Below are 27,715 nucleotides of genomic sequence, written 5' to 3'. Positions count from 1 at the left end.
TATGTTGGAATGACTTGTTGCACGCACCATGCTGCTCTGCACTTTACTTGGCTAGTAGGCAAATCGGCCTACATTAGGGTATAATGACTCTATGGCTGCATGCCTCCTGAAGAACATCTTCTGAGGCCGAGGGCTGCTTTTCCGACGGCGCATGGTGCTGTGGTGCTGCATGGAGAACATGTGTGGCTCAGTTGGTAGAGCATGGTGTTTGCAATGCCAGGGTTGTGGGTTCGATTCCCATGGGGACCAGTACGGAGAAAAATGTTTATGAAATGTATGCATTCACTACTGTAAGTCGCTCTGGATAAGAGCGTCTGCTAAATGACTAAAATGTGAAAATGTAAACACAAGCTCTTCAGCTGGGCAGCAGTGTCGTGATGGAGGGAAGAGCCTATACAGAGACTACCTAAGACCACTGCAACAGAGTTATTGTAAAGTGTGGGAATAAGCTTATACCAGACTTAGCCTACGTTTAACCTCTCCCTTGTTCATTGCAAAGTCAATATGTTCATGACCTGATTCATATAAATCATGTATAATTATTTAAAATTCATATTAACCCCTCCTATAGAATATGCGTTGGCAAGATTTTTAGTAATGAAATAATTATCAAAATATTCTATAAAAAGTGGTCATAAATAATTCATAGATTCTGTTTCATTATTCCTGGTATATAATACCGGTTATGATTCATTATTCCTGGTAGATACTACTGGTTATGATTCATTATTCCTGGTAGATACTACTGGTTATGATTAATTATTCCTGGTAGATACTACTGGTTATGATTCATTATTCCTGGTAGATACTACCGGTTATGATTCATTATTCCTGGTAGATACTACCAGTTATTAATCATTATTCCTGGTAGATACTACTGGTTATGATTCATTATTCCTGGTAGATACTACCAGTTATGAATCATTATTCCTGGTAGATACTACTGGTTAGGATTCATTATTCCTGGTAGATACTACCGGTTATGATTCATTATTCCTGGTAGATACTACTGGCTATGATTCATTATTCCTGGTAGATACTACCGGTTATGATTCATTATTCCTGGTAGATACTACCGGTTATGATTCATTATTCCTGGTAGATACTACTGGTTATGTTTGCAGACAGTGCCCAGAGAATGGGATAGTGGAATATTGAATTAGTCATATTTTGATAAGGTGCATGCATGGGGATGTCCACATCACCTAGAGATATGTCCATGCAGAAGAGATACACCTAGCGGACTGAAACTTCACTGTTGTTGGCATAATACAGCGAGTGCTGTCTAGACTTGCACTGGCAAACAAATCCATTACATTAGCTACCTAAATGTGAAGTCAACTGAGGAGTAATAGAGAATGGAGACTTAACTTGAAAACGTGCAGGATACCCCTTTCTCATTTCCCTAACTTCCATTTTTTTATACTGTGTTATGTTTGTTCTTGTAACACTCCTCATAGGCCGTTTGGTGTACGTTTTTTTGTTTGTTGGTGATATGAAACTGCCAACAACTCTGAACGGTATTATTGTACATCACAACATTTGTTGAAGCCTAAAATGTTAAATCCGTAATCGTAACATGGTGTTTGTATGTTCACAAACATTTGAAATTGTGATTGACAGCTCACTGAAAAATATATTTACAGATATGTTCTAGATTCACGTGTCTCTTTAATCTTACTATGTTTAATAAGTAGCATATATACCTCAAGGAATAGGATAATAGGCTAGCTACGTAATTCATTTTCTGATCCAACTTTTGCATGCAACGCCCACTTTGTGAACCTAATACCAAAGGTCAATAGCATTACCATCAGGTTAGAGAAGGTTGTGAGATGTGACTGTGTAATTTACACACATATTTTAATGTTAATTTATTTATGTATTTGATAAATACATTACCCAAAATATTTACAGATATTTCAATTGTATGTAAATATATTCCAATATTTTTTCCCGTATGGGTTAGGGCCTACATCAAAGCAAAAACTACAAAATACTTATTATATGTGCACCAGACAGATATTTCTAAAAGGAAATAGAGGGTAGACTTTTCTCATGTGAGGCCTAGTCCCATCATCCTCGTTTGCATCCAGGTTGCTTGGTGGAGGAATGAATTAATAATTTATTGTCTCATAGGGAGATTTGCTTGGCAAAAATACAAGAGTAGGCTATATGAGACTATAGCTGACACTTATTGGCCAATTATAGGCCAAAAGTTTTCCCCAAAACCAATAATGTTTCTTTGGGGTCACACAAAAAGACATTTACTTTAATTTAAGATTGATCAGCTCCAGTCAACTCCAAATATTGCTGTCATGCACTAGCATACACTCAATGGGGATTATAAAACGCATGTCCAATTTCTTTTTAAATAAGCAGATTTCCCCATTTCCATCCTGAATAGACAATGCTTTGACTTCTGAACAAACTATTTGACGTAATAATAATAATTTGGTGGGTGCATATATTTGTCCTATTTCACACATGTACAAGTGTGTATTATACACATTTGAATTGGAAATTTATTTTGTTGCATATCCCAACTCCCCCTGAGACCCTCAGAGAGTGGGGTCATGGCCAGGGTCAGTAAATATCAGTAAGTGGACCAGGAAGTGATGAAATGTGTATAGCTTGTTTAAATCTACAATTCACTGTCACTATGTGACTTGAATTGATTCCTCTTATGCATAGTCGCGGGAAGTTGTGGTTCTGAGGGCGCAGCACCCCGATTAAAAAAAAGTAAGAATAATTTGTGAACTAGGCCTTTATTACTCCTGTATTAACATGGAAAATACTCCTCAGCACCTAGCCCCCAGATAGTTCATGTGAGATTGTCTTCCGACAGATAGGACTCACTTCTACAATAGCATTTCGCTGCTCTTCACTAATCAATTGCAGTCATAATCAACAATGTTATCATGCCTCATTAAGTAATTCTCCAAATGGAATGTGTCAAAATGTTTCCTGCTTTCTATTTGCAATGTAAATCTACATCCTGTACGTATGGCTCATCTGTGCAGTGGCGGTTCTAGACCATTTCAACTGGGGGGGGCCAAGCTGGGGCCAGTTGTACTGTTAGAGGGGCCAGTTACATTAGACGTTATTGTTGTCATATCGTTTTCTTCACTGCATTGCAGGCATTAGCAGGCAAAAGACCATGTTCATAATCATCATCGTTGCCACTGTCTAATAACGGATGTAAAAAAAGAACGATAGCAAAAATTTGTTCGGTACAAATTATTTCATACTCCACATTTAGGGGGCCCAAAATTGTTGTCACAGGGGCACTGCCCCCCCCCCCCCCCCCCCCAGAACCGCTAATGCATCTGTGGCAGAGAGGATTACGTAATTAATCAAAAGGCAAGCACAATATCTTAAACATTTGTATTTTATTACATTTTTAATAATCACATCACTAATGAACAATTAATCACAACAAACACTTCTTTCAAAACCCCAAAATAAATTCTAAATGAATGAAAAACAAAAATCAAAACAAAATAAATTATGCAAATGACAAATTCTGTGACTGACATAAGTCATCCTAACACATCCCAATTGTTTCTGCTCTTAAGCAGGTGTTTTCTATTAGTACACTTTGTGTGAGCTAACAGCTGGAAGCAGATCTATGAAGCTCATTGTTGCATCACTGGAGAGCTCTAAGTATAACACAAGCCAAACCTGACAGCTGCTGTTAGTCTTACACAAAGGTGTGTTAGGACGTGGAGCTTTCCATGATACTCCAGGGCAGTGTGTGTGTGTGTGTTCCGTGTGTGTGTGTGTGTGTGTGTGGGCGAGGGGAACAATGTTCCTAAATGACCGATACAAACTCTGATTTCTAACCCCTCTTCCACGCATTTTGTAACGGTATGTTATACAGTGCAATTCATCCATATTAGTTTCAATCCCTTTCATGTCACATGTATCTTGTTTTCAAATCAACGCGAGGTCGTCACTGTATCCTACAATGCCAAAATCACATCTAAAAAGGTCTTCCTGTAAATAACAGTATTTTAATTTCTTAAGACTGGGGTTGTGGGGATGGACAAAGGTTATGTGAAAGTTAACAAAACTCTTAAAATTTGTGAAAGAAAGGCTGTTCAATAGACAGCAATGCACAAACTGGACCAGACCTCATTATGCCTTCCATAAGCCCTCTAACACTCCCCCACCGACACAACCACCACGCACCAATGGGAACACAAGATAAATACATAAGATAAATACACAAGATAAATACACATCGTAAAAGTGTTGTTTCTTTAGTACACTAAATCTCCAGAACATTCTTTCACTTTTGCAGCCCTTTTCTTGGAAAAAAGTTAGACTTGCTCAATAATAATAATAATAATGAATATTACTCATTACCATTAAATCTGTTAAAGGTAGACGAACATAAAAGCTATACTTAACAACGTTATTACCCCCCCCAATTGTTGTTTTCATATTGTTTTTGTTGCTGTGGGGAAATAGTGTATAAACAGTCAAAATCTATACTTCTAAACAACCGCGTGCGATCTCAAAGAGAACATGATGGAGACCAGGGGTGAAAGTGATAGTAAAAGTGGTTGTGGACAGGCACAAGGAGGAAATGTCCCCATCAGACGAGGAACGTGGCACCAGAGGCCATACTACGATCCACCTCAGCAGGCGCTCCTCTGATGCACGACAAACCGCTCAAATATCAATATCTACAAACCTATCGAATTTCAAAATAAAATCTTGTTGATAACAATAAAATGTATAGTCTATTTTCTTAAAACATTTGGCTCTGGGGATTATTCCACACATCTCAAAAGATTGTTACCCTCAAACAATATTTCATGGTGGTCCTAGGAGAAAAATGGGAGGCCATCAAGATGAAATACAGTTCTATGCTGTACAGGACTGTGCAAAGCTCCTTAACTGTGTTCGTTATGTGGCCCTTATGCATTGCAGACATATCCAGGGATAGCTCTACCTTCAATCAAATACAGATTTCCATCACAGTGAACCTGCTTTGATATATTCAAGCCTTTAAGGTGCTTTTAATAGTTTCGACACCTCTGATTTAAGAGGATATTAAAAATGTCAGTTGTATTATTCTTGCACATTTTGGAGTGTTGGTGCTACTTTTAGGAGGTCTACATTTTGACTTGAATTAGCGGGGCGTGGGGGGAAAAAAACGGATCATTACTCAATGTACTGTCCTCATTTTGAGTACAACGCAAATAAACACGATGAACTTATAGCTGAATTATATACCAAACTGCAATAGAATTTTCAGGCAAAACGACAGCCTCTGATTTTCTTCCTGCCCACTGTCTAAAGCAAAGAACACAATAATAAGGAAAGATACACCACTGACTATGATTTGCCCCCAAGGACAAATATACTGAACCACAACACTGCAAGTCATAATGCACATAGGCTTTCTGCTCTGGGCATGATATTACCTAGCCATGCACTAAAAAAAAAGCAATTGGAGGCAATCGTTGGATACATTGCTACGTGTACAATAAGCCACATCGAATGTTCCACTGCCAATAGCCTGACAAAACAAGTCTTTCAGCAAGTCCTCTTATAACTGTCAAAAAACACCTGACCAGAACCCTCAGAAAACAGCTGAAATGGAACAACAACAAGGATTAGTTACAAAATAGAATTCTTGTAAATCTTAATCAGACTACAGAGCCACCAGGCACCTTGACGGGTCTGTTACTCTCCAGGAACAAGGGTCCATCAGCTTGAGTTTCCAGCCCGAGTTCCATCCCAGTTTCAGGTAAACAGGACAGGAGGCACGTACAAGACAAGACCCTTTACCTTCAAATAATTCATCTTCACATAAGTCCCTTGTACTGTATTCAAAATAAAAGCTTCCAAACTCTACTTTCTTGAACTTTCCCAGACTACTATTCTGACAGTGGAACATTCAATGTTCAGAACAGTTTGTGCATATAATATGCGCAAAATGTCAACATTTTGGCATATTATATGCGCAAACGGTTCTGAACATGGAATATTCCACTGCCATCACATTGTTGTTTTAACACACTGAAGTGGACATGTCTTTCACTACGCCTCAGTGTTCGTTCTCTCTCCGTTTTATCCGTCTTTGTCTTCATCTCCCTCCTCACATTCCCGACATGCTTCCTCGGTCTCAATGCCCTAAACAGTGTTGCATCTTCATGACTGTGTGCCTTTGTTTCAAGAAAAAAAAAAAAACTTTTGCGTGTATTCAAGAAGCTTTCTGAGTCCTAACGGTAAATAGACCATCCAGCATATTGCTTGTACGAGAAAGAATACAAAGGAAACTATGAGAAAAACCTTCTACCAAAACAGATGAGGAAAATAAACCAAAGTCAAGACAGAAAGTAAACAGAACAGAACACCACAACTCATTGTTACAGCAGAATTCACTCAAACACACCATCACAAACACAGAGATTAAAGAGAGTTAAATAGTCTACTGTTCAAACAGTCTACTAGTTTCAAATGCTCTGATGATGGACAGTGAAGAAAGACAGGAGGGGGGTGAGCCAGTGAGTGAGTCGATGGTTAGTGAATACTGAGTGAATTATCAATGGTTATTGAGAACACACAGCAGCCCTACATGCTCACAAGTAAAGGGGTGCTACACACATATTACTCTGCGTACGTAACCCACAGGTGAGTCTAGGAGGGTTTCCCATTGGGTAGTGTCTATGGGGGTGTCTGTATGAAGCAAACGGGTTTGTTCAAGGCCGCTGTTGCCTGGTAGATTATGCTCTCACTAAAACGCCACTAGTACGTACTGTAATACTGGACATGACTGGCGTCTGCTACTGTATGCTGCGACTGCTATGTTCTGCTCTTGTAGAGACCAGGAAACATGATCTAAAATGAGCGCTGTTGTCAGAAAGCCAGGAAGGAAAAGGTTCATATACAACACAGCCCATCGCCCCTCCCATCACCTGATCAGAGTGACCAACGGAAAACCATGATCCTAGGAAAGTCCTCCGAGCACATTAATACAAGATTAGCACAACCAGACAAATCAGAGAGAACATGGCAAGCCTCCATTCCCCTCCCAATGATATCCCACCCTGCCTGAAGCTTGGTCTACTGTATGTACAATGTCAGCTCAGCCAATGGGAACAGGACAGTAGGTAGGTAGGGCAGGGTAGGCGTAATAACATGATACATGAATGAGAGCATAAGAAGGGAGAGGTGTTTGGAACTGGGGTGTGGGGTTAAGGGTCATGATCTGAGTCCTGCTAGTGTGCCGTTGCCCCATTCCCTGGCAGGGGGGAAGAGGGAGGGGGCTGGGGACAGCAGGGGTAGCCGGCGGAGGCCAGGAAGTCATTGAGAGAGACACTGGGTTGCAGGTGTGAGGGGCTGTTGTCTGGGGCTGGCCAGGTTATGATGTCGGCGCCGTGATCCGTGCGAGAGCAGGCGTTCTCGCAGAAGTTGAGCTTGAAAGACTCAATCTGTAGCAGGAAGAAAAGGAAAGAGGAGAGAAGGGGAGAGAGGAGAGAAGGAGAGGAGATAAGGATAGAGAAGAGAGGAGAGAAGAAGAGAGGAGAGAAGAAGAAAGGAGAGAAGAAGAGAGGAGAGGTAGGAGAGAAGAAGAGAGGAGGTGAGAGATGAGAGAAGGAGAGAGGAGTGTGGGACAGGAGATGTTGAGATGAAGAGGGTAGAGGGATAACACAAAAAAGAATTAGAAGCCTGTAGAATAAGAAGTCAAAGGTAATGTGGAGGTCAGGGACTTCATGTAGAAATTAAATAATGACCCTCTCTGCTCCGTTTGTATCCTAACTTCAAAGGGCCCCTCTCCAGACAAGACATCCCCTCTCCACTTACTTGTCTCAGGGATGCTTGAGTCCAGGCCCTGGGGGTCATGGAGGCCCTGGGGGTCATGGAGGCCCTGGCAGGGGGCGTCCTCCTTTACCCCATTCTCCTGGGAGGGGCTGCTTGCCTGTCCTGGCACCGTGGCTGGAACCGGGGTATCACTGGGGGGAACCTCATTCCCCTCTGCTATCTCCTGGGCCCCCTCAGCCTAGAAACGAACACAGTGGCAGGGTGTCAGTTGGTGCAATGGAACAGGGGTTTCAGTGTGTGTACAGTAGGATAATAACAAAAAGAGTACTCAGAGAAAACATGGCAGGCACTGACGTTGTCTTCAAATGGTAAGAAACTCATTAAAGCTATTGCAGTACCAGGGTGAGTGGTTTAACGGTATCAAATCAAGTGGAAAATAAAGAGCTTATATTAAATCAAAAATATTAGATGAGGAATATAACCTTCAGTTATATTTAACAATCAGAATATTAATAATCTGAATCTTTAGACTGGCGTTTAGGAGTACGGTATGTCAGAGTCCATAAATCATGTGTCTCTATTTCACAAAAAGACTACAATGGAAGGGATCAATGACAAAATCCAGGGGAATTTAGATAGTTTGGTAAATGTGTTTGCATTTCAATATATTTCAAACCCATTAAACCCTTGGGTTTTTTCCCACCATTAACATTCAAAGGAAATGTTCCTACCGAAACCACAGAGAGTACCAGAACAACTATGATGTAAACATGGACTGGTCAAGTGTTGTGTAAGATGATAGGTATGTGCAGGCATACTACAACATCTCTGAAATAGACCTATAGTACCTTACTGTCATTATACTCTCAACTGTATACAAGTATTGATAAGATGAAATCCTAAAGAATGTGATGGAGGACCAACTGAAAACATGTCCTGTTGTGTGTGTTTATTATCAATTATGTACTCTCAATGCATTGTAGAAAGATCAAGTTCATTCCCAGTGCCAGAGGAGATGAATGGTGCAGCCATTGAGATGGTGGTCACGTGACTGATAATATGGACTGTGATAGGCTGAGGGGACAGGCGACATCACACTAGATAGGACTGGCTGATGCACAGACATCCCCTACCCACCTAGATGGTTGTAAAAAAGATGGAGTGTCCCTAGGAGAGGAGCCATAGTAGTTCCTTCCTGTACTACCAGCCTCTCCTCTTGGTCATCCTCACTCCCCTCACACATGTCCTCTTATGGGGGAATCAGTCTGTGTCTGACCCTCATTCCCCCCTCATCTCCCCACTGTAGGGTACACATCCCCCTCCTCTTCTCGCTCTCCTCCACCACAACTCCCTCCTTCCATCCCCCGGTCTTTCTCTGTTGCTCAGGCTAGAACAGCTATGCCTGAAGGTCCAGTCTTCCCACATCTCCAAGGAGAAGAAACGGGGAGGAGGGAGGCAGATTCTCGAGGTGCCACAGGAAGAGAGAGCCATGCTGCCAACCGTCATGAGTAAAACACCTCCCAGCGTCTTCAAGTGTTGTTATGAACACAGTGAGGAAAGTACAGAGAAACTAAACGCTATGCTTTCTCCCCATTGCTGATTTTTATTTCTCTCTCTCCCTCTGTCTCTCTCTTTCTGTCTGTCTCACTTTCTCTCTCTCTGTCTCTCTCTGTCTCTCTCACTTTCTCTCTCTATGTCTTTGTCTCGCTCACTTTCTCTCTCTCACTTTCTCTCTCTCTCTCACTTTCTCTCTCTCACTTTCTCTCTCTCTCACTTTCTCTCTCTTTCTGTCCATCTTTCTCTCTATGTCTCTCTGTCTCTCTCTCTCTATGTCTCTCTGTCTCTCTCTCTCTATGTCTCTCACACACACAAACAAACAAACAAACAAACAAACAAAACAGTGGGGCTCGACACTTTCCACAGCCGGTATTGTCCACAGTGTATTGTAATAACGTGGCTTGACCATCGGTCAGTAAACAGGGCCAAAATACAGATAGCCAATGGCACAGGTACGGTAAGTGCTATCTTGGCTATCTTCCCTTAAATGTTTTTCAGAATGCTATCATTGTGGAGATCCCATTTCCAAGTTGTTATCTCGACTATGACATTTGATACAGGCTGAACATCTGACATGCAGCAGACGCACCAGACTAAACTAGGCTGAACACCTCAGACGTACGAGACTAAACCAGGCTGAACACCTCAGACGTACGAGACTAAACCAGGCTGAACACCTCAGACGTACGAGACTAAACCAGGCTGAACATCTCAGACGTACAAGACTAAACCAGGCTGAACACCTCAGACGTACGAGACTAAACCAGGCTGAACACCTCAGACGTACAAGAGTAAACCAGGCTGAACATCTCAGACGAACGAGACTAAACCAGGCTGAACACCTCAGACGTACAAGACTAAACCAGGCTGAACACCTCAGACGTACAAGACTAAACCAGGCTTAACACCTCAGACGTATGAGACTAAACCAGGCTGAACACCTCAGACGTACGAGAGTTTACCAGGCTGAACACCTCAGACGTACGAGAGTAAACCAGGCTGAACACCTCAGACGTACGAGACTAAACCAGGCTGAACACCTCAGACGTACGAGAATAAACCAGGCTGAACATCTCAGACGTATGAGACTAAACCAGGCTGAACACCTCAGACGTACAAGACTAAACCAGGCTGAACACCTCAGACGTACAAGACTAAACCAGGCTGAACACCTCAGACGTACGAGACTAAACCAGGCTGAACACCTCAGACGTACAAGACTAAACCAGGCTGAACACCTCAGACGTACGAGAGTTTACCAGGCTGAACACCTCAGACGTACGAGAGTAAACCAGGCTGAACACCTCAGACGTATGAGACTAAACCAAGCTGAACATCTCAGACGTACGAGACTAAACCAGGCTGAACACCTCAGACGTACAAGACTAAACCAGGCTGAACACCTCAGACGTACAAGACTAAACCAGGCTGAACATCTCAGACGTATGAGACTAAACCAGGCTGAACACCTCAGACGTATGAGACTAAACCAGGCTGAGCACCTCAGACATACGAGACTAAACCAGGCTGAACACCTCAGACGTACGAGAGTAAACCAGGCTGAACATCTCAGACGTACGAGAGTAAACCAGGCTGAACACCTCAGACGTACGAGACTAAACCAGGCTGAACATCTCAGACGTACGAGAGTAAACCAGGCTGAGCACCTCAGACGTACGAGACTAAACTGTAATGTGTATGTAAGTAGGAGTACAAAGTTACTCAGTATGAGGCTCCTTTGTCTGGTGACCTCACCTCGATGTTGCCACCGCCGGGCTCGTGACACAGGTTGTCCATTGAACCCACTTTGGACTTAGCCTTATCCTTGAAGTTCACTTTCTGGGACTCGATCTTCACATCGCCGCCCCCTAGAGGACACACACAGTCACTGCATAGGTCTGAGGAATATATCAGTTAGTGATTATGGATGTTTTGTTTAATCTTTAGAATCATCTTTGGTAGTCATGTTTGAATGTTCCTTGATTACTTTTGGATTTCATCTATCAATACTTGTATAGAGTTGAGAATATAATGACAGTAAGGTGCTGTGGTCAATCAAACACATAGAGATACATGAATTACTGTGTACATACAGGATGACAACTCAACAGGTCTACCCAAGAGGACCTTACCAGGCTTGTGTTTGATGTTGGCCTTGGAACCACACTTTGATGTCACTTTGCTTAAGTCCACCTTTTTGTTGAGTATCTGAACCTGCAAACCATACAACAGACCCAGTTACACACACTGAAGAGGTCCTTCATGAAAATCGGTCAAAGAGCCATGGCAGCCATCTTCTTCGCCATGCAGTTGAATCTATTTAGCTTGATCATCAGCCATCTGTTCTTGGGAAAGTACTGCCCCTTCTACCAATGTGTCCAGCGCATACAGTAGCAATAAGAGCACAACCAATCAAAGGAGGAAATATGCATGGAGAGCCAATCAGAGTTGAGCGTCTGTGCAGATCAGAGGTCAGACAGTTAAGGGTGGTGTTTGGTGTTGAGTGAGTTAGAGAGACAGAGACAGGGGAAGTCAAAGCCAAGGGCAGTAGCAGGCACTACGGAGGAGGGCTATCTACAGCTACCATGCTGGCTGAAAAAAATGATCACACAACAGCCTCTTGTCGCCAAGGCCCAAAAACAACAGAAAAAAACCCAACTGTGATTGAGTGACGTGTCTCTGGGCCTCCCGCGTGGAGCAGCAGTCTAAGGCACTGCATCGTAGTGCTAAAGGCGTTACTACAGACCCGGGTTCATTCCCGGGCTGTGCCACAACCGGCCGTGGCTGGGAGTCCCATAGGACGGCGCACAATTGGCTCAGCATTGTTCGGGTTAGGGGACGGTTTGGCCGGTGGGGCTTTACTTGGCTCATCGCGCTCTAGTGACTCCTTGTGGCGGGCCGGGTGCCTGCAGGCTGACCCCAGTCGCCAGTTGAACTGTGTTTCCTCCGACACATTGGTACGGCTGGCTTCTAGGTTAAGCTGGCGGATGTTAAGGGGCGTGGTTAGGCGGGTCATGTTTCAGAGGACGCCATTTTCGTCTCCCGAGCCCGTTGGGGAGTTGCGGCGATGAGAAAAGATTGAAAATTGGGGAGAAAAAGGGGGTAAAAAAAATATCTACATTTAATTTAAAAGAATATATGAATATAACTGCGTTCAGGCAATGACATGCCAGTGCCAAAAGGGGGCAGCACCGTAGCATTTCGTAGACTAGAACAGAATCCTGAAAATAATTGTCGGACAGTGACTCAGATCATTTGAGTCAGGTTCTTGAAAAAGGTCTCCAACCGAAAAGTCTACAATAAACGGGTGGGAGTTATTTTTTTTTGTACCAGTCTAGTTCAGCCTGTCTCAGACCTGTTCCAGTGGAGGATTCAGCAGACTAATAAATAAAACCCCTCGAGGTATTTATTGGTCATGACGTGCGGTCGGTCGTGTGGGTGGTTGGGGGCCATTGAAGCTAAGCTGCAATCCGGTACTAACCTTCCCTCCACCAGGAACATGCTTGATATTGTCCTTGGAACCCAAGCGTGAGGTGACGTGGCTGAAGTCCAGCTTTTTGGAGACTATCTGAACCTACAAACACAGCAGAGCAGGCAGAGAGGAAGAGTAGGGTCACCGTGGTGGTTAGGGTTAGAGGGATAGTGCTGTGACGAGGAAGGAAGAGAAGTGTGCAGAAAACATCTAGAGGCCACACACAGAGAGGTCTGTTAAGTCACACATGCGGGTCCCACATCCACACCTGCCCTTTGAGAATGCTCAATTGCCGCAGTATTGAAACAGGTCCATCTTTAAATGGGATTGTATTATGATAGTGATGGTTCCTCCTGTTATATATTGTATGTTGTTGCTAACCTACTTGTGTTGTTACGAGTGCTAATTACAGGAACTGTGGTGATATTGCTATGTATATTGCTATGCATATTGCTATGTACCGCATTGTTGGTTAAGGGCTTGTAAGTAAGCGTTTCACAGTAAGGTCAAATCATGTTTTATTGGTCACATACACGTGATTAGCAGATGTTATTGCGGGTGTAGCGAAATGCTTGTCTACACCTGCTGTATTCGGCGTATGTGACAAATACAATTTGATTTGATTTGATATGCCCTTTTAATGGGCTTAAGTGGATGGCGTAAGTCACTGTTTGTTTAATAGTCACTCTGATGATATCCAGCCATATTGAGACATTCATACTTGTTAGCACATAGACCGATAATCACAGTGTGACAATATGAAATTAGTACTACGAACCCACTACTTAGATTTAGACAGGAACATGATAAAACTTCATACTGTTCACTAGACATTTTTGTTAGAAATCACTGCACCCACCCTTGTGCTGACAGTTAAGCAAAGGAAAAACACACACACACACACACACACACACACACACACACACACACACACACACACACACACACACACACACACACACACACACACACACACACACACACGCAGCTATCCTTGTGGGGACCAAATAATTGATTCCCATCCAAAATCCTATTTTCCCTAACCCGTAACCCTAAATCTAACCCTAAACTTAATTATAACCCTAACCTTAATTGTAACCCTAACCCTAAAACTACACCTGACCCTAACCCTGACCCTAACCCTAAAACTACACCTGACCCTAACCCTGACCCTAACCCGAAAACTACACCTGACCCTAAAACTATACCTGACCCTAACCCTAAAACTACACCTGACCCTGACCCTAAAACTACACCTGACCCTGACCCTAAAACTACACCTGACCCTAACCATAAAACTACACCTGACCCTAACCCTACACCTGACCCCAACCCTGACCCTAACCCTAAAACTACACCTGACCCTGACCCTAACCCTACACCTGACCCTGACCCTAAAACTACACCTGACCCTAACCATAAAACTACACCTGACCCTGACCCTAACCCTACACCTGACCCTAACCCTAAAACTACACCTGACCCTAACCATAAAACTACACCTGACCCTGACCCTAACCCTACACCTGACCCTAACCCTAAAACTACACCTGACCCTGACCCTAAAACTACACCTGACCCTAACCCTAAAACTACACCTGACCCTGACCCTAACCCTACACCTGACCCTGACCCTAAAACTACACCTGACCCTAACCATAAACCTAGCCGTAAATCCTAATCCTAACCTTAATCCTAACCCTAACCTTAATTGTAACTAAACCTAACCCCTAAGCCTAAAATAGCTTTTTTTGCCTCGTGGGGACCGGAAAAATGTCCCCACTTGTCCAAATGTTCCTTGTTTTACTATTCTAGTGAGGAATTCTGGTACCCACAAAGATAGTTAAACAAAAACACACACTAAGCAGTAAGAGGTTTAAGCTCAGATCCTTGACAGCCATAGGAGTCTGGTGGGTATCATTGTGGTAATTATGGAGATTTAGTAGAGTGTGACTGAGCAGAACTCAGAAACACATAATGACTTAATGACTTAGAACAGCCCTCAGCAACGACTCTGCCTCAGGGCATTTAGCACTATGGCAGGCCCATGTTAAAACCATCATTCAGGATATATATTTGTATTGCTGTCAAGCAACATTGTCAATATGGACTCCCGGCTCTCTGGCTCTGGTTTGAGCCTTGCGTTACTGTATGAAGTCCTGTGAGGAGTCTACCAGGGATGCGTTTCTCCCCTCCAAGGGTACGCCATCCGATCTGGTATCCCATTTACCATTCATCCATATCTCAATAATCACTCACTAAAATACAACATGAATCAGAATGCTTGTATTTTAAACACTTGTTTCTTTGCTGTGGTTCGCTGCCACGAAATCTCACGTTGATAATAGAAACTCCAGAAAGATGAGCGCTGTCTGGCTGTAAACACACTGGTGCGAAGTCCACTGTGAGAGCTGTCTGGCTGTAAACACACTGGTCTGTAGTCCACTGTGAGAGCTGTCTGGCTGTAAACACACTAGTGTTTAGTCCACTGTGAGAGCTGTCTGGCTGTAAACACACTAGTGCGCAGGCCATAGTGAGAGCTGTCTGGCTGTAAACACACTGGTGTGTAGTCTACTGTGAGAGCTGTCTGGCTGTAAACACACTAGTGCGCAGACCACTGTGAGAGCTGTCTGGCTGTAAACACACTGGTGTGAAGTCCACTGTGAGAGCTGTCTGGCTGTAAACACACTAGTGCGCAGACCACTGTGAGAGCTGTCTGGCTGTAAACACACTGGTGTGTAGTCCACCGTGAGAGCTGTCTGGCTGTAAACACACTAGTGCGCAGACCACTGTGAGAGCTGTCTGGCTGTAAACACACTGGTGTGTAGTCCACTGTGAGAGCTGTCTGGCTGTAAACACACTGGTGTGAAGTCCACTGTGAGAGCTGTCTGGCTGTAAACACACTGGTGTGTAGTCCACTGTGAGGTCACACCAGTGAGTCATTTGACAGTGAATCAGACTCTCTTTTCAGGCTTCATTCGCACAATGGAAAACTCAGGAACAGTGTCAGTCGGTCGGTCAGTCACTTGTTCATCTACTTTTAGACAGCAGTCCGTCAGTCCACTCAGTGAATGAGTGACAATAAGAGAATGAGTGAGTGCATGTGTTTATGTGTGTGAAGAATGAAATGTGGCAACAAAAAAAACTGTAAAACCGCAATGTTTTCAATAACAAACAGAGGGCGGAGATATGAACAGCTTGGGGAAGAATGGAGGAGATATGAACAGACACTTTAGAAGACAATGACAAGAGGATAGAGACAAATAAAGAGAGAGAGTAGTAAACAGAGGGTAGTAAACGGAGGGTAGTAAACGGAGGGTAGTAAACGGAGGGTAGTAAACGGAGGGTAGTAAACGGAGGGTAGTAAACGGAGGGTAGTAAACGGAGGGTAGTAAACGGAGGGTAGTAAACAGAGGGTAGTAAACAGAGGGTAGTAAACAGAGGGTAGTAAACAGAGGGTAGTAAACGGAGGGTAGTAAACGGAGGGTTGTAAACGGAGGGTAGTAAACGGAGGGTAGTAAACGGAGGGTAGTAAACGGAGGGTAGTAAACGGAGGGTAGTACACGGAGGGTAGTAAACGGAGGGTAGTAAACGGAGGGTAGTAAACGGAGGGTAGTAAACGGAGGGTAGTACACGGAGGGTAGTAAACAGAGGGTAGTAAACAGAGGGTAGTAAACAGAGGGTAGTAAACAGAGAGTAGTAAACAGAGGGTAGTAAACGGAGGGTAGTAAACGGAGGGTAGTAAACGGAGGGTAGTAAACGGAGGGTAGTAAACGGAGGGTAGTAAACAGAGGGTAGTAAACAGAGGGTAGTAAACAGAGTAAGAGAGAGGGTAGTAAACAGAGGGTAGTCTACAGAGGGTAGTATACAGAGGGTAGTATACAGAGGGTAGTATACAAAGTAAGAGAGAGGGTAGTAAACAGAGGGTCGTAAACAGAGGGTAGTAAACGGAGGGTTGTAAACGGAGAGTAGTAAACAGAGGGTAGTAAACAGAGGGTAGTAAACAGAGGGTAGTAAACAGAGGGTAGTAAACAGAGGGCAGTAAACAGAGGGTAGTAAACAGAGGGTTGTAAACGGAGAGTAGTAAACGGAGAGTAGTAAACAGAGGGTAGTAAACAGAGGGTAGTAAACAGAGGGTAGTAAACAGAGGGTAAGAGAGAGGGTAGTAAACAGAGGGTAGTAAACAGAGGGTAGTAAACAGAGGGTAGTAAACAGAGGGTAAGAGAGAGAGTAGTAAACAGAGGGTAAGAGAGAGAGTAGTAAACAGAGAGTAGTAAACAGAGGGTAAGAGAGATGGGGGTGAGAGATGGGGGTGAACTCACTTTGGCCTGGCTGGTCTCTTTGGAGGAGGAGCCTTGGCCCAGGGCGTCGCTCCTGCCAGAGACCTGGGGAGACAAGGCCCACCTTGGGTCAATAGTACACACAGGAAAACCAACAGAGAGGTGGAGGAAGGGAGGGAGGAAGGAGAGGTGGCTGCAGGACTACCTCCTCTATTTTGAGGATGTATCCAAAACAGCAGGGCTGCGTTTATTTCAGAGAACATGCATGCCTGTGTTTCTGGGCACATGCAGTTTGGGGTCCATCGCTCAACATGTGGAACCATATTTCTTTCAATGTTGGTTATTGGTTATTCCAACATTGGACTTGGTTATTCCATCATGTTGACACTTGACAGTAGAAGTGAAAGCTATAGTATAAGGGGACAGACAGGAAAAAGGAAGTGAGAGGTGAAGTTGTACAGAGGTTAGATTCAGAGAATGGGGTGAGATGTCAGGATGGATGCAAGATGGTCAATGGAATCAAATGGAGATTTATGGAGGAAGTCACAGAGTTAACTGAGGTTAACTGGGAACCATTTGAATTAAAATAGAAGACAAGCTGGAACCAGTTACTAGCTGGGAGAAGAAACCAGCAGGGAGGGGGTTGTTAACTGGGAAAGCTCTGATGCGGGATGTGGCGTTAGGCGCAGGGAACTATGGGAAAATAGCGTGTTAACTGGGGCATCATCTACTGAACATAACCTGGCTGTAGGAGGTAAAGCCATTAGATGGTCAACACTGAGACTCAACATGCAGAACCATACACAATATTAGAACAACAGTGTCTGTAAAGCAAGGCCCTCTGTGAAACAGAATACCTAATGAATAAAACCCAACCTGGCTCATCAACATGGTACCCCCCCCCCCCCCATCACCAAAAGCACCCCCTCCATCACTGATGCACGACTCCCTACCTTCCCCCCTCCGGGCTGGTACTTCATGTTGTCCGTGGAGCCGATCTTGGAGCGTACGTTGCGGATGTCAGGTGCGGGGGCTGTGCTTGGGCGGGAGGTGGTCCCCGAGGCGCTGACACTGCCCCAGGTGGTGTTAGAGGTGGGATGGGGGATGCGGGGCCCCGGGGGCTTCTTCTCTGGTACTATGGAGGAGGGAGCGGTGGCTGGTTTGGTGGTGGTGGGGCGGACACGGGGGGTGGCATTGGTGGTGCTAGCTATGGAGCTGCGGGTGGTGCTGGTCCGGGGCCGGGTGGAGTCAGCTAGAGGATGAGGAGGAGGAGGAAGAGGAGGAGCAGGAGGAAGAGGAGGAGGAAGAGGAGGAGGGGAGAGGCGGAGGAGGAGGAAGGAGAGGCGGAGGGAGAGGCGGAGGAAGAGGAGGAGGAGCAGGAGGAGGAAGAGGAGGAGGGAGAGGAGGTGAAAGAGGAAGAGGGAGAAGAGGAGGAGGACAATAATAAAACAGGTAATGAAGCAGTAAGAAGTAAACTCAGATAAATTATATACAGTGTCCTCCGTAATTATTGTAACAGCGACACGTTTGTTGTTTTGGCTCTGTACTTTTTACAGTTACAGACACACACATATCATACCCCCAAGACAAGCTAACCTCTCACCATTACAATAACTGGGGAGGTTAGCATTTTGGGGGGGGTATGATATTGGTGCGTCTAACTTTCTCACTCATCATTATTCACAATTCATCCAGGACTATCTGAAATCATGGTAGAATCCACATTAATGTGTTTAGAAACATATTCTATTCTTATTTACAATGAAAATGACTCCAAAATGACACAATACATTATTTACCATTCATTTCTATTGGGCACAAAATAATCTGAAACAAAACCAAAACAATCAGCAAATGCATCCAACAAGTTTGTAGAGTCACAAGCTTGATGTAATCATTGTGTACTAGGAATATAGGACCAAATACTAAACTTTTGACTACTTTAATACACATAAGTGAATTTGACCCAATACTTTTGGTCCCGTAAAATGGGGGTACAATGTACAAAGTGCTGTAATTTCGAAACGGCTCACCTGACATGGATGAAAATACTCTCAAATGAAAGCTGACCGTCTGCCCTTTAACCTCATAGTCATTGTATCATTTGAAAACAACAACAAATGTGTCACTGTCAGTCCAATAATTACAGTGGGCACTGTAAGTCAGCTCAGAGTATAAATCAGACAGGACCACCATAAACCCCAGTATAAATCAGACAGGACCACCATAAACCCCAGTATAAACCAGACAGGACCACCATAAACCCCAGTATGAATCAGACAGGACCACTATAAACCCCAGTATAAACCAGACAGGACCACCATAAACCCCAGTATAAATCAAACAGGACCACTACAAACCCCAGTATAAATCAGAAAGGACCACCATAAACCCCAGTATAAACCAGACACAACCACTATAAACCCCAGTATAAACCAAACAGGACCACCATAAACCCCAGTATGAATCAGACAGGACCACTATAAACCCCAGTATAAATCAGACAGGACTACCATAAACCCCAGTATAAATCAGACATGACCACAATAAACCCCAGTATAAATCAGGCAGGCCCACCATAACCCCAGTATGAACCAGACAGGACCACCATAAACCCCAGTATGAATCAGACAGGACCACCATAAACCCCAGTATAAATCAGACAGGACTACCATAAACCCCAGTATAAATCAGACAGGCCCACCATAACCCCAGTATGAACCAGACAGGACCACCATAAACCCCAGTATGAATCAGACAGGACCACCATAAACCCCAGTATAAATCAGACAGGACTACCATAAACCCCAGTATAAATCAGGCAGGACTACCATAAACCCCAGTATAAATCAGGCAGGACCACCATAAACCCCAGTATAAATCAGACAGGACCACCATAAACCCCAGTATGAATCAGACAGGACCACCATAAACCCCAGTATAAATCAGGCAGGACCACCACAAACCCCAGTATAAATCAGACAGGACCACCATAACCCCCAGTATAAATCAGACAGGACCACCATAAACCCCAGTATAAATCAGACAAGACCACCATAAACCCCAGTATAAATCAGACAGGACCACCATAAACCCCAGTATAAATCAGACAGGACCACCATAAACCCCAGTATAAACCAGACAGGACCACCATAAACCCCAGTATGAATCAGACAGGACCACCATAAACCCCAGTATAAATCAGGCAGGACCACCACAAACCCCAGTATAAATCAGACAGGACCACCATAACCCCCAGTATAAATCAGACAGGACCACCATAAACCCCAGTATAAATCAGACAGGACCACCATAAACCCCAGTATGAATCAGACAGGACTACCATAAACCCCAGTATAAATCAGGCAGGACCACCATAAACCCCAGTATAAATCAGACAGGACCACCATAAACCCCTGTATGAATCAGACAGGACCACCATAAACCCCTGTATGAATCAGACAGGACCACCATAAACCCCAGTATAAATCAGGCAGGACCACCATAAAACCCAGTATAAATCAGGCAGGACCACCATAAACACCAGTATAAATCAGACAGGATGCACTGCTACATGTATTATCCCACTTCATATCTGACTGTTATTGCATGATGAACTACATGTACCCTGCCTGCCGAGAATTAAACCTTACATCCTCCCTGAAAGAGTCTTATTTCTGAGCAGAAAGACATGCTCGGTTAAAAAAAATCATCCCTCTTTACGCGTATGGAAAACGGCTTCTGCCTACGTTGCTGGTTATGCAACGTTGAGATGTAGTGACAGTGTCAGCAGGGGAAAATAATCCCCAGAGTGTTGATGTAGTGTCAGCAGGGGAAAGTAATCCCCAGAGTGTTGAGATGTAGTGTCAGCAGGGGAAAGTAATCCCCAGAGTGTTGATGTAGTGTCAGCAGGGGAAAGTAATCCCCAGAGTGTTGAGATGTAGTGCCAGCAGGGGAAAGTAATCCCCAGAGTGTTGATGTAGTGTCAGCAGGGGAAAGTAATCCCCAGAGTGTTGATGTAGTGCCAGCAGGGGAAAGTAATCCCCAGAGTGTTGAGATGTAGTGTCAGCAGGGGAAAGTAATCCCCAGAGTGTTGAGATGTAGTGCCAGCAGGGGAAAGTAATCCCCAGAGTGTTGAGATGTAGTGCCAGCAGGGGAAAGTAATCCCCAGAGTGCTGTGATGTAGTGTCAGCAGGGGAAAGTAATCCCCAGAGTGTTGTGATGTAGTGTCAGCAGGGGAAAGTAATCCCCAGTGTTGATGTAGTGTCAGCAGGGGAAAGTAATCCCCAGAGTGCTGTGTCGAGGTTTTCACTCTCTTCGGCTTTTAGAAATACATTTTTCTTTTTTTCTCTGAGACTTCACCACCTCTTTGTCACGGCCTGCATGCGTCATCTATGTGTTCCTGCGTGACCACTGTGTCACTCTTCATTTCTGTCCCCCTCTGTGCAACAGCCGCCTCTAATCCCCCAGTTGGATACCGTGGCTGTCTGGCTGAGGGACCTAGTGCTGCCTTTAAAAGGAGGAGAGAGAGAGAGGAAGAGAGGAGTGTTTCTGTACCTGTTGTTGACTTCAGAGTGCTGGGCTTGATTTCCTCTCCTGGCTTGCTGTCAGTCTTTGATGCTGAGAGGCAAAACAGAAGAGATCGTTCATGATCAGAGCTCAGCCTGTTCCTGCTTGTTGTTGTCTTGCCAAAGTTTGTTTGGCAAAGCAGTGAAGTCAGGTTGTGGAATGCAGAAACAGTTTGGTACCCTGCTGGCTCGACATCAGACACTTTGAGTCACCAAAATAATTGGTGGCAGTGTGCGTGTGTGTGTGTGTGAGCGCGGGTGTGTGTATGCGTGTGTGTGTGTATGCGTGTTCAAAGATGTGTAAGTGTGTGGCATAGAGACTCACCCAGAGGGCGTCTGGTTGCGGGTGCGCTTGTGGCGGTGCGGGGCGCCGTGGCTGGTTTACCGGTTGCCGTGGTAGCAGAGCCGTTTTTTGGGGCAGCAGGTGGAGCTGTGGAGCTGGTGGCCGCCTTTGGTACTAGAGGACGTCTCTCTGTGGTCTGGAGGGAGAGAGAGACAGGGAATGTGTGGTAAACAGAGAGGAAGGAAGGAAGGAAGGAAGGAAGGAAGGAAGGAAGGAAGGAAGGAAGGAAGGAAGGAAGGAAGGAAGGAAGGAGCTCCACTCTTCAGTCACAAATAATGGAGTACTAGAATTCAATACAAATAAAAGGTTGAATGTGTAACGTAGCACTCTAAAAAACTTAAGCTGTGGGAAAGAACCTCCTTGTTGCATAATGTTACATTCATAAAAAACACTTACCATAAATATGTACTATTCGATGTACAACAAAAACATAAACAAAATGCTTATAATGTAATTGCACCTTGTAGGATTATTCATGATATCATTCTTATTGCCATCTGTCCTCTGCAATCAGAGCAGAGCAGAACAAGGACCAGGTCCCATGGTGTTTTTTTGAAGCATTTCCATAATGCACTGCTCTATAGGGTATTTTCACAACAGTGGGCACGCTAAATTGCCTCACCCCTCATGCCCCTGGGATGTTGTTTAGCCAAAAAAAGGTTGTGATAATGTCCCTGTCCGTAGTTAAAACAGGCCACCACTAGAGGACAATGGTAGATAATTACTGTCTGGAGCATGTGTGGAAGTCCTAGTTCATACTTAGTTACAACTATGGGCCATCATATACAGCAGTAGCGGGCACTATCATCCAGAGAGGGCTGGTGTTTGTCCAGACCTTCGCTCCAACCAAGCAGTAACACACGTGATTCATTCAACTAATCAAAAGTCAAACTAAATCAGGTGTGCTTTGGCTTGTCTGGATCAAAAGCCAGGACCAACACTGGCCCACTGCCGAGAAGATTGGACACTCTTTTAACTGTATACGGTCTACGGTAACAGATGGCCCTGCTCAACACCATCTATCACCTCAGAGAGCACAGGTCAGATTAATATTATCAAGATTTTAGGAATGAAGTGTTTATTTATGTCCTATTCCTGTCCAGACAATCTTGTCACGGAAGCATCTGGAATGTGTTGCATCGGAAGTGGAAGGAATCGAATGGCATGCGACGGAATCCTCAATACACAGGAGAGGCAGGTGTGCAGGTCTCTGGTTTCACAATAGGATGTGTGTTGCCTTGGCGCTGATGTAAGGATTGCACTGGGAACCAGGGATATTAAAAGAAGGCCAATGCCTGTCTGATTTCCCCACGCGTGGATACACCGCCCGAGGGAGGCTTTACATGGAAACCGGCCTTGTTTTCCCCACAGCCTCCTCATTCATTCCTCTGTCATTCATGTGTGTCGATCCTTCGAGCTGCCAGACCTCTTGCCCTAGACTTCATTACCGTACTACAATAAACAGCAGTGTAATACATACAGTAGCCGTCAAACGTTTGGACACACCTACTCATTCAAGGGTCTTCATTTATTTTTGACTATTTTCTACATTGTAGAATAATAGTGAAGACATCAAAACTATGATATAACACATATGAAATCATGTAGTAACCAAAAACGTTGTAAACAAATCAAAATATATTTTAGATTCTTCAAAGTAGCCACCCTTTGCCTTGATGACAGTTTTGCACACTCTTGGCATTCTCTCAACCAGCTTCACCTGGAATGCTTTTCCAACAATCTTGAAGGAGTTCCCACATATGCTGCTTTTCCTTCACTCAGTCCAACTCATCCAAAACCCCTCAATTGGGTTGAGGTCGGGTGATTGTGGAGGCCAGTTCATCTGATGCAGCACTCTATCACTCTTCTTCTTGGTCAAATAGCTTTTACACAGCCTGAAGGTGTTGAAAAACAAATGATTGTCCCACTAAGCGCAAACCAGATGGGATGGCGTATCGCTGCAGAATTCTGTGGTAGCCATGCTGGATAAGTGTGCCTTGAATTATAAATAAATCACTGACAGTGTCACCAGCAAAGCACCGCCACACATCATACCTCCTCCTCCATGCTTCATTGTGGGAACCACACGTGGAGATAATCCGTTCACCTACTCTGCATCACACAAAGACACAACGGTTGGAACCAAATATCTCAAATTTAGACTCATCAGACCAAAGGACAGATTTCCACTGATCTAATGTCCATTGCTTGTGTTTCTTGGCCCAAGCAAGTCTCTTCTTCTTATTGGTGTCCTTTAGTAGTGGTTTCTTTGCAGCAATTCGACCATGAAGGCCTGATTCACGCAGTCTCCTCTGAACAGTTGATGTTGAGATGTGTCTGTTACTTGAACTCTGTGAAGCATTTATTTGGGCTGCAATTTCTGAGGCTGGTAACTCTAATGAACTTATCCTCTGAAGCAGAGGTAACTCTGGATCTTCCTTTCCTGTGGTGGTCCTCGTGAGAGCCAGTTTCATCATAGCGCTTGATGGTTTTTGCGACTGTACTTGAAGAAACTTTCAAAGTTCTTGAAATTTTCCAGGTTGACTGACCTTCGTGTCTTAAAGTAATTATGGACTGTCATTTCTCTTTGCTTATTTGAGCTGTTCTTAACATAATATGGACTTGGTCTTTCACCAAATAGGGCTATCTTCTGTATACCACCCCTACCTTGTCACAACACAACTGATTGGCTCAAACGCATTAAGAAGGAAATAAATTCCACAAATTAACAAGACACCTGTTAATTGAAATGCATTCCAGGTAACTACCTCATGAAGCTGGTGGAGAGAATGCCAAGAGTGTCAAGGCAAAGGGTGGCTACTTTCAAGAATATATTTTGATTTGTTTACCACTTTTTTGATTTCTACATGATTCCATATGTGTTATTTCACAGATTTGATGTCTTCACTATTATTCTACAATGTAGAAAATAGTAAAAATAAGGAAACACCCTGGAATGAGTAGGTGTGTCCAAACTTTTGATTGGTACTGTAGTTAAAGGCAAATACGTTACACCAGCAGTTTAGAGAAGTGGCTGTACATCATGTACATTGTAATGTATATCTGCTACACTAACGGTTGAAGTTGAGAGACTTAGGTGTGGTGAGGGAAGCCTTGAACGACTGATGGTTATCCCTGGGTCTCTCTAGTAAATGCCAGGGAAAGAGTGATGAATGCAGGCTGCCCTTGTGGCCTCTCCTCTGACCCCTCACCTCTGGCCCCCTCCCCTCTATGAACCCTGCTCTGAGTAATCCTGTGGACGGCCACTCAGCACTCGGGACTTACTGGGAGCCTACGGGGCTTACTGGGAGCCAAGTTTAAAAAGGTAGATACCTTACAAGCAGATTATGCTCTGAGCACCACAGAAGTCAGACAGTGTCTAATTTACAGCTCCTGTAAAAATTAACATAGTAGCTAACTAAGCTAACACTTCTGCTAAACAGACCTGAACATGCCCATTCTTCTGATCAACAAGATGATGAGTAGGAGATTGAAAGACAGGCTAGGAGAGTAGAAGTAGGTAGTAGTTTTGCCTTGACAGACCGACACCACACAGTTGTAAGGTATGGAGGTGCTGAAATCTGAGGTGGAGGGGACTATGGCTGTCCCTAAAGCAGGGCAGGGGCACTCACCTTAGGCTTGACCTCACGGGGCGCAGTGGTGGAGGTGGTGGCTGCGGATGTGGGGCGGCTGGCTGCGGACAAGGGACGCTTGTGGGCAGTAGTGGGGGTGGGAACCTTGGGCATGGGTGTTTTTTTGCTGAGTTTGGCTGAGGTGGAGGAAGGGGTGGGGCGTTTGGGGGCAGCAGCACTGACGGCTGCTGCCGAGCTCGGCCGTGGCTTAGCAGCGCTCGGTTTGGTTGCCCCCGCAACAGGCTGCGCGATGAACGGCACACCAGACAAATGGAGAGCAAAAGAAAGAACAAAAGAAAGCGAGAAAGAAAACAACAAAAAACACATGATCATTGCAGCAGGATAACAGCAGGAGAAAGCAACATAAGCAGGATAACAACAGCAGGATAACAGGATAACATTAACAGGATAACAGCAGCAGGATAACAGCAGCAGGATAACAGGATAACAGCAGCAGGACAACAGAAACAGGATAACAGCAGCAGGATAACAATAGCAGGATAACAGCAGCAGGTTTACAGCAGCAGGATAACAGCAGCAGGATAACAGAAACAGGATAACAGCAGCAGGATAACAGGTTTACAGCAGCAGGTTAACAGCAGCAGGATAACAGCAGCAGAATAACAATAGCAGGATAACAGCAGCAGGACGACAGAAACAGGATAACAGAAGCAGGATAACAGAAACAGGATAACAGAAGCAGCCCTAACCATAATCAACAGAATACCAACAAATTGAACTGTGTGCCTGACAAAAACAAAATTGAGTTAAAATTGAGTTAAAATCTGCACTAAAACAACAAGGACCGAAATCTTTTCATTGTTCTCATAATAATGTTATGACTGATATTACTTAAATTAAAGTGAGTTCCATGGACTACTGTAAGTCTTATCCCACTACTATACGGATAATAAAGAAGAAGCGGCAGCAGCGTTAGCAGCATGAATGTTATAAGATTTGATAATGTTCCTCTTTAAACCTTGACTCTGGCCTACCTTGGTCTTTTTGTCTGGACTTGGTAGGTCCCGGCTTGGTGCATCACCGCTCCCATTGGTTGAAGGTTTACTTGCAGTTTTTTTGGCCTTATCAGCTGTCTCTGCTATCTTGTCCGTTTTCCTCTCAGGACTTTTAAGCTCTTTTTTCTCGGATTTCTCATCCTTCGCCTTGTCTGTTTTCTCTGTCTTCTCCTCTTCCACCTTGTCTGTTTTCTCTGTCTTCTCCTCTTCCACCTTGTCTGTTTTCTCTGTCTTCTCCTCTTCCACCTTGTCTGTTTTCTCTGTCTTCTTCTCTTCCACCTTGTCTGTTTTCTCTGTCTTCTTATCCTCCTCCTCCTCCCCCACCTTGTCTGTTTTCTCTGTCTTATTCTCCTCCTCCTCCCCCACCTTGTCTGTTTTCTCTGTCTTGTTCTCCTCCTCCTCCCCCACCTTGTCTGTTTTCTCTGTCTTTTTCTTATTCTCCTCCTCCTCCCCCACCTTGTCTGTTTTCTCTGTCTTATTCTCCTCCTCCTCCCCCACCTTGTCTGTTTTCTCTGTCTTATTCTCCTCCTCCTCCCCCACCTTGTCTGTTTTCTCTGTCTTTTTCTTATTCTCCTCCTCCTCCCCCACCTTGTCTGTTTTCTCTGTCTTATTCTCCTCCTCCTCCCCCACCTTGTCTGTTTTCTCTGTCTTCTCCTCCTCCACTTTGTCTGTGGGCTTCTCTGCTCTGTCTGTTTCTTTCTCAGCTGTTACTGTTACTTTTCCACCATGGGCTGTCTTCTCCTTGTCAGACTGTGTTCCCATCTTGTCAAATGTGTTCGACTTCACCGATGTCTCCTGTTTTTCTGGGGTCTTCGCCACTTTTTCAATACTCTGTTCTTTCTGTTCTGTCTTCTCAGGTGTTTCCACCTTATCCATCTTCTCTACCTTGTCAGTCTTCTCGTCCTGATCCATTTTCTCAGTTTTTTCTTCTTTGTCAGTCTTTTGCACCTTGTCCATCTTCTCTACCTTGTCAGTCTTCTTGTCCTTGTCCATTTTATCCATCTTCTCTGTTTTTTCTTCATCTGTGTTTTCTGCCTTATCTATTGGCTCCAGCTTTTCTGTTTT

General features: G+C 44.3%; 1 protein-coding gene across 1 annotated transcript; it reads right to left on the bottom strand.

Annotated features, from left to right (window-relative positions):
* Positions 1-3,375: 3,375 nt before the first annotated feature.
* On the bottom strand, positions 3,376-27,025 carry LOC115149520 (microtubule-associated protein 4). The gene is made up of 11 exons (XM_029692459.1): positions 26,630-27,025; positions 25,635-25,877; positions 21,985-22,138; positions 21,649-21,711; positions 18,045-18,343; positions 17,134-17,196; positions 12,821-12,913; positions 11,472-11,553; positions 11,095-11,207; positions 7,825-8,020; positions 3,376-7,451 (listed from the first exon to the last, which is right to left on the bottom strand). The coding sequence occupies exons 2-11, from the start codon at positions 25,746-25,748 to the stop codon at positions 7,447-7,449; spliced, it is 1,182 nt and encodes a 393-aa protein (XP_029548319.1). The 5' UTR covers positions 25,749-25,877; positions 26,630-27,025; the 3' UTR covers positions 3,376-7,446.
* Between the last annotated feature and the right edge of the window lie 690 nt (positions 27,026-27,715).

Source organism: Salmo trutta, chromosome 2, assembly GCF_901001165.1.
Source record: "Salmo trutta chromosome 2, fSalTru1.1, whole genome shotgun sequence".
NCBI classification, from domain to species: domain Eukaryota; kingdom Metazoa; phylum Chordata; class Actinopteri; order Salmoniformes; family Salmonidae; genus Salmo; species Salmo trutta.
The sequence above is the reverse complement of the archived record's forward strand: the minus strand, read 5'-3'. Positions and strand labels throughout refer to the sequence as shown.

Coding starts and splice junctions, on each gene's coding strand:
- LOC115149520 (XM_029692459.1), bottom strand. CDS start 25,748: ATGCCCAAGGTTCCCACCCCCACTACTGCCCACAAGCGTCCCTTGTCC. Junction 21,712..21,984: donor CGCAACCAGACGCCCTCTGG/GTGAGTCTCTAT, acceptor TTTGCCTCTCAG/CATCAAAGACTGACAGCAAG. Junction 17,197..18,044: donor ACCAGCCCGGAGGGGGGAAG/GTAGGGAGTCGT, acceptor TTGTCTCCCCAG/GTCTCTGGCAGGAGCGACGC.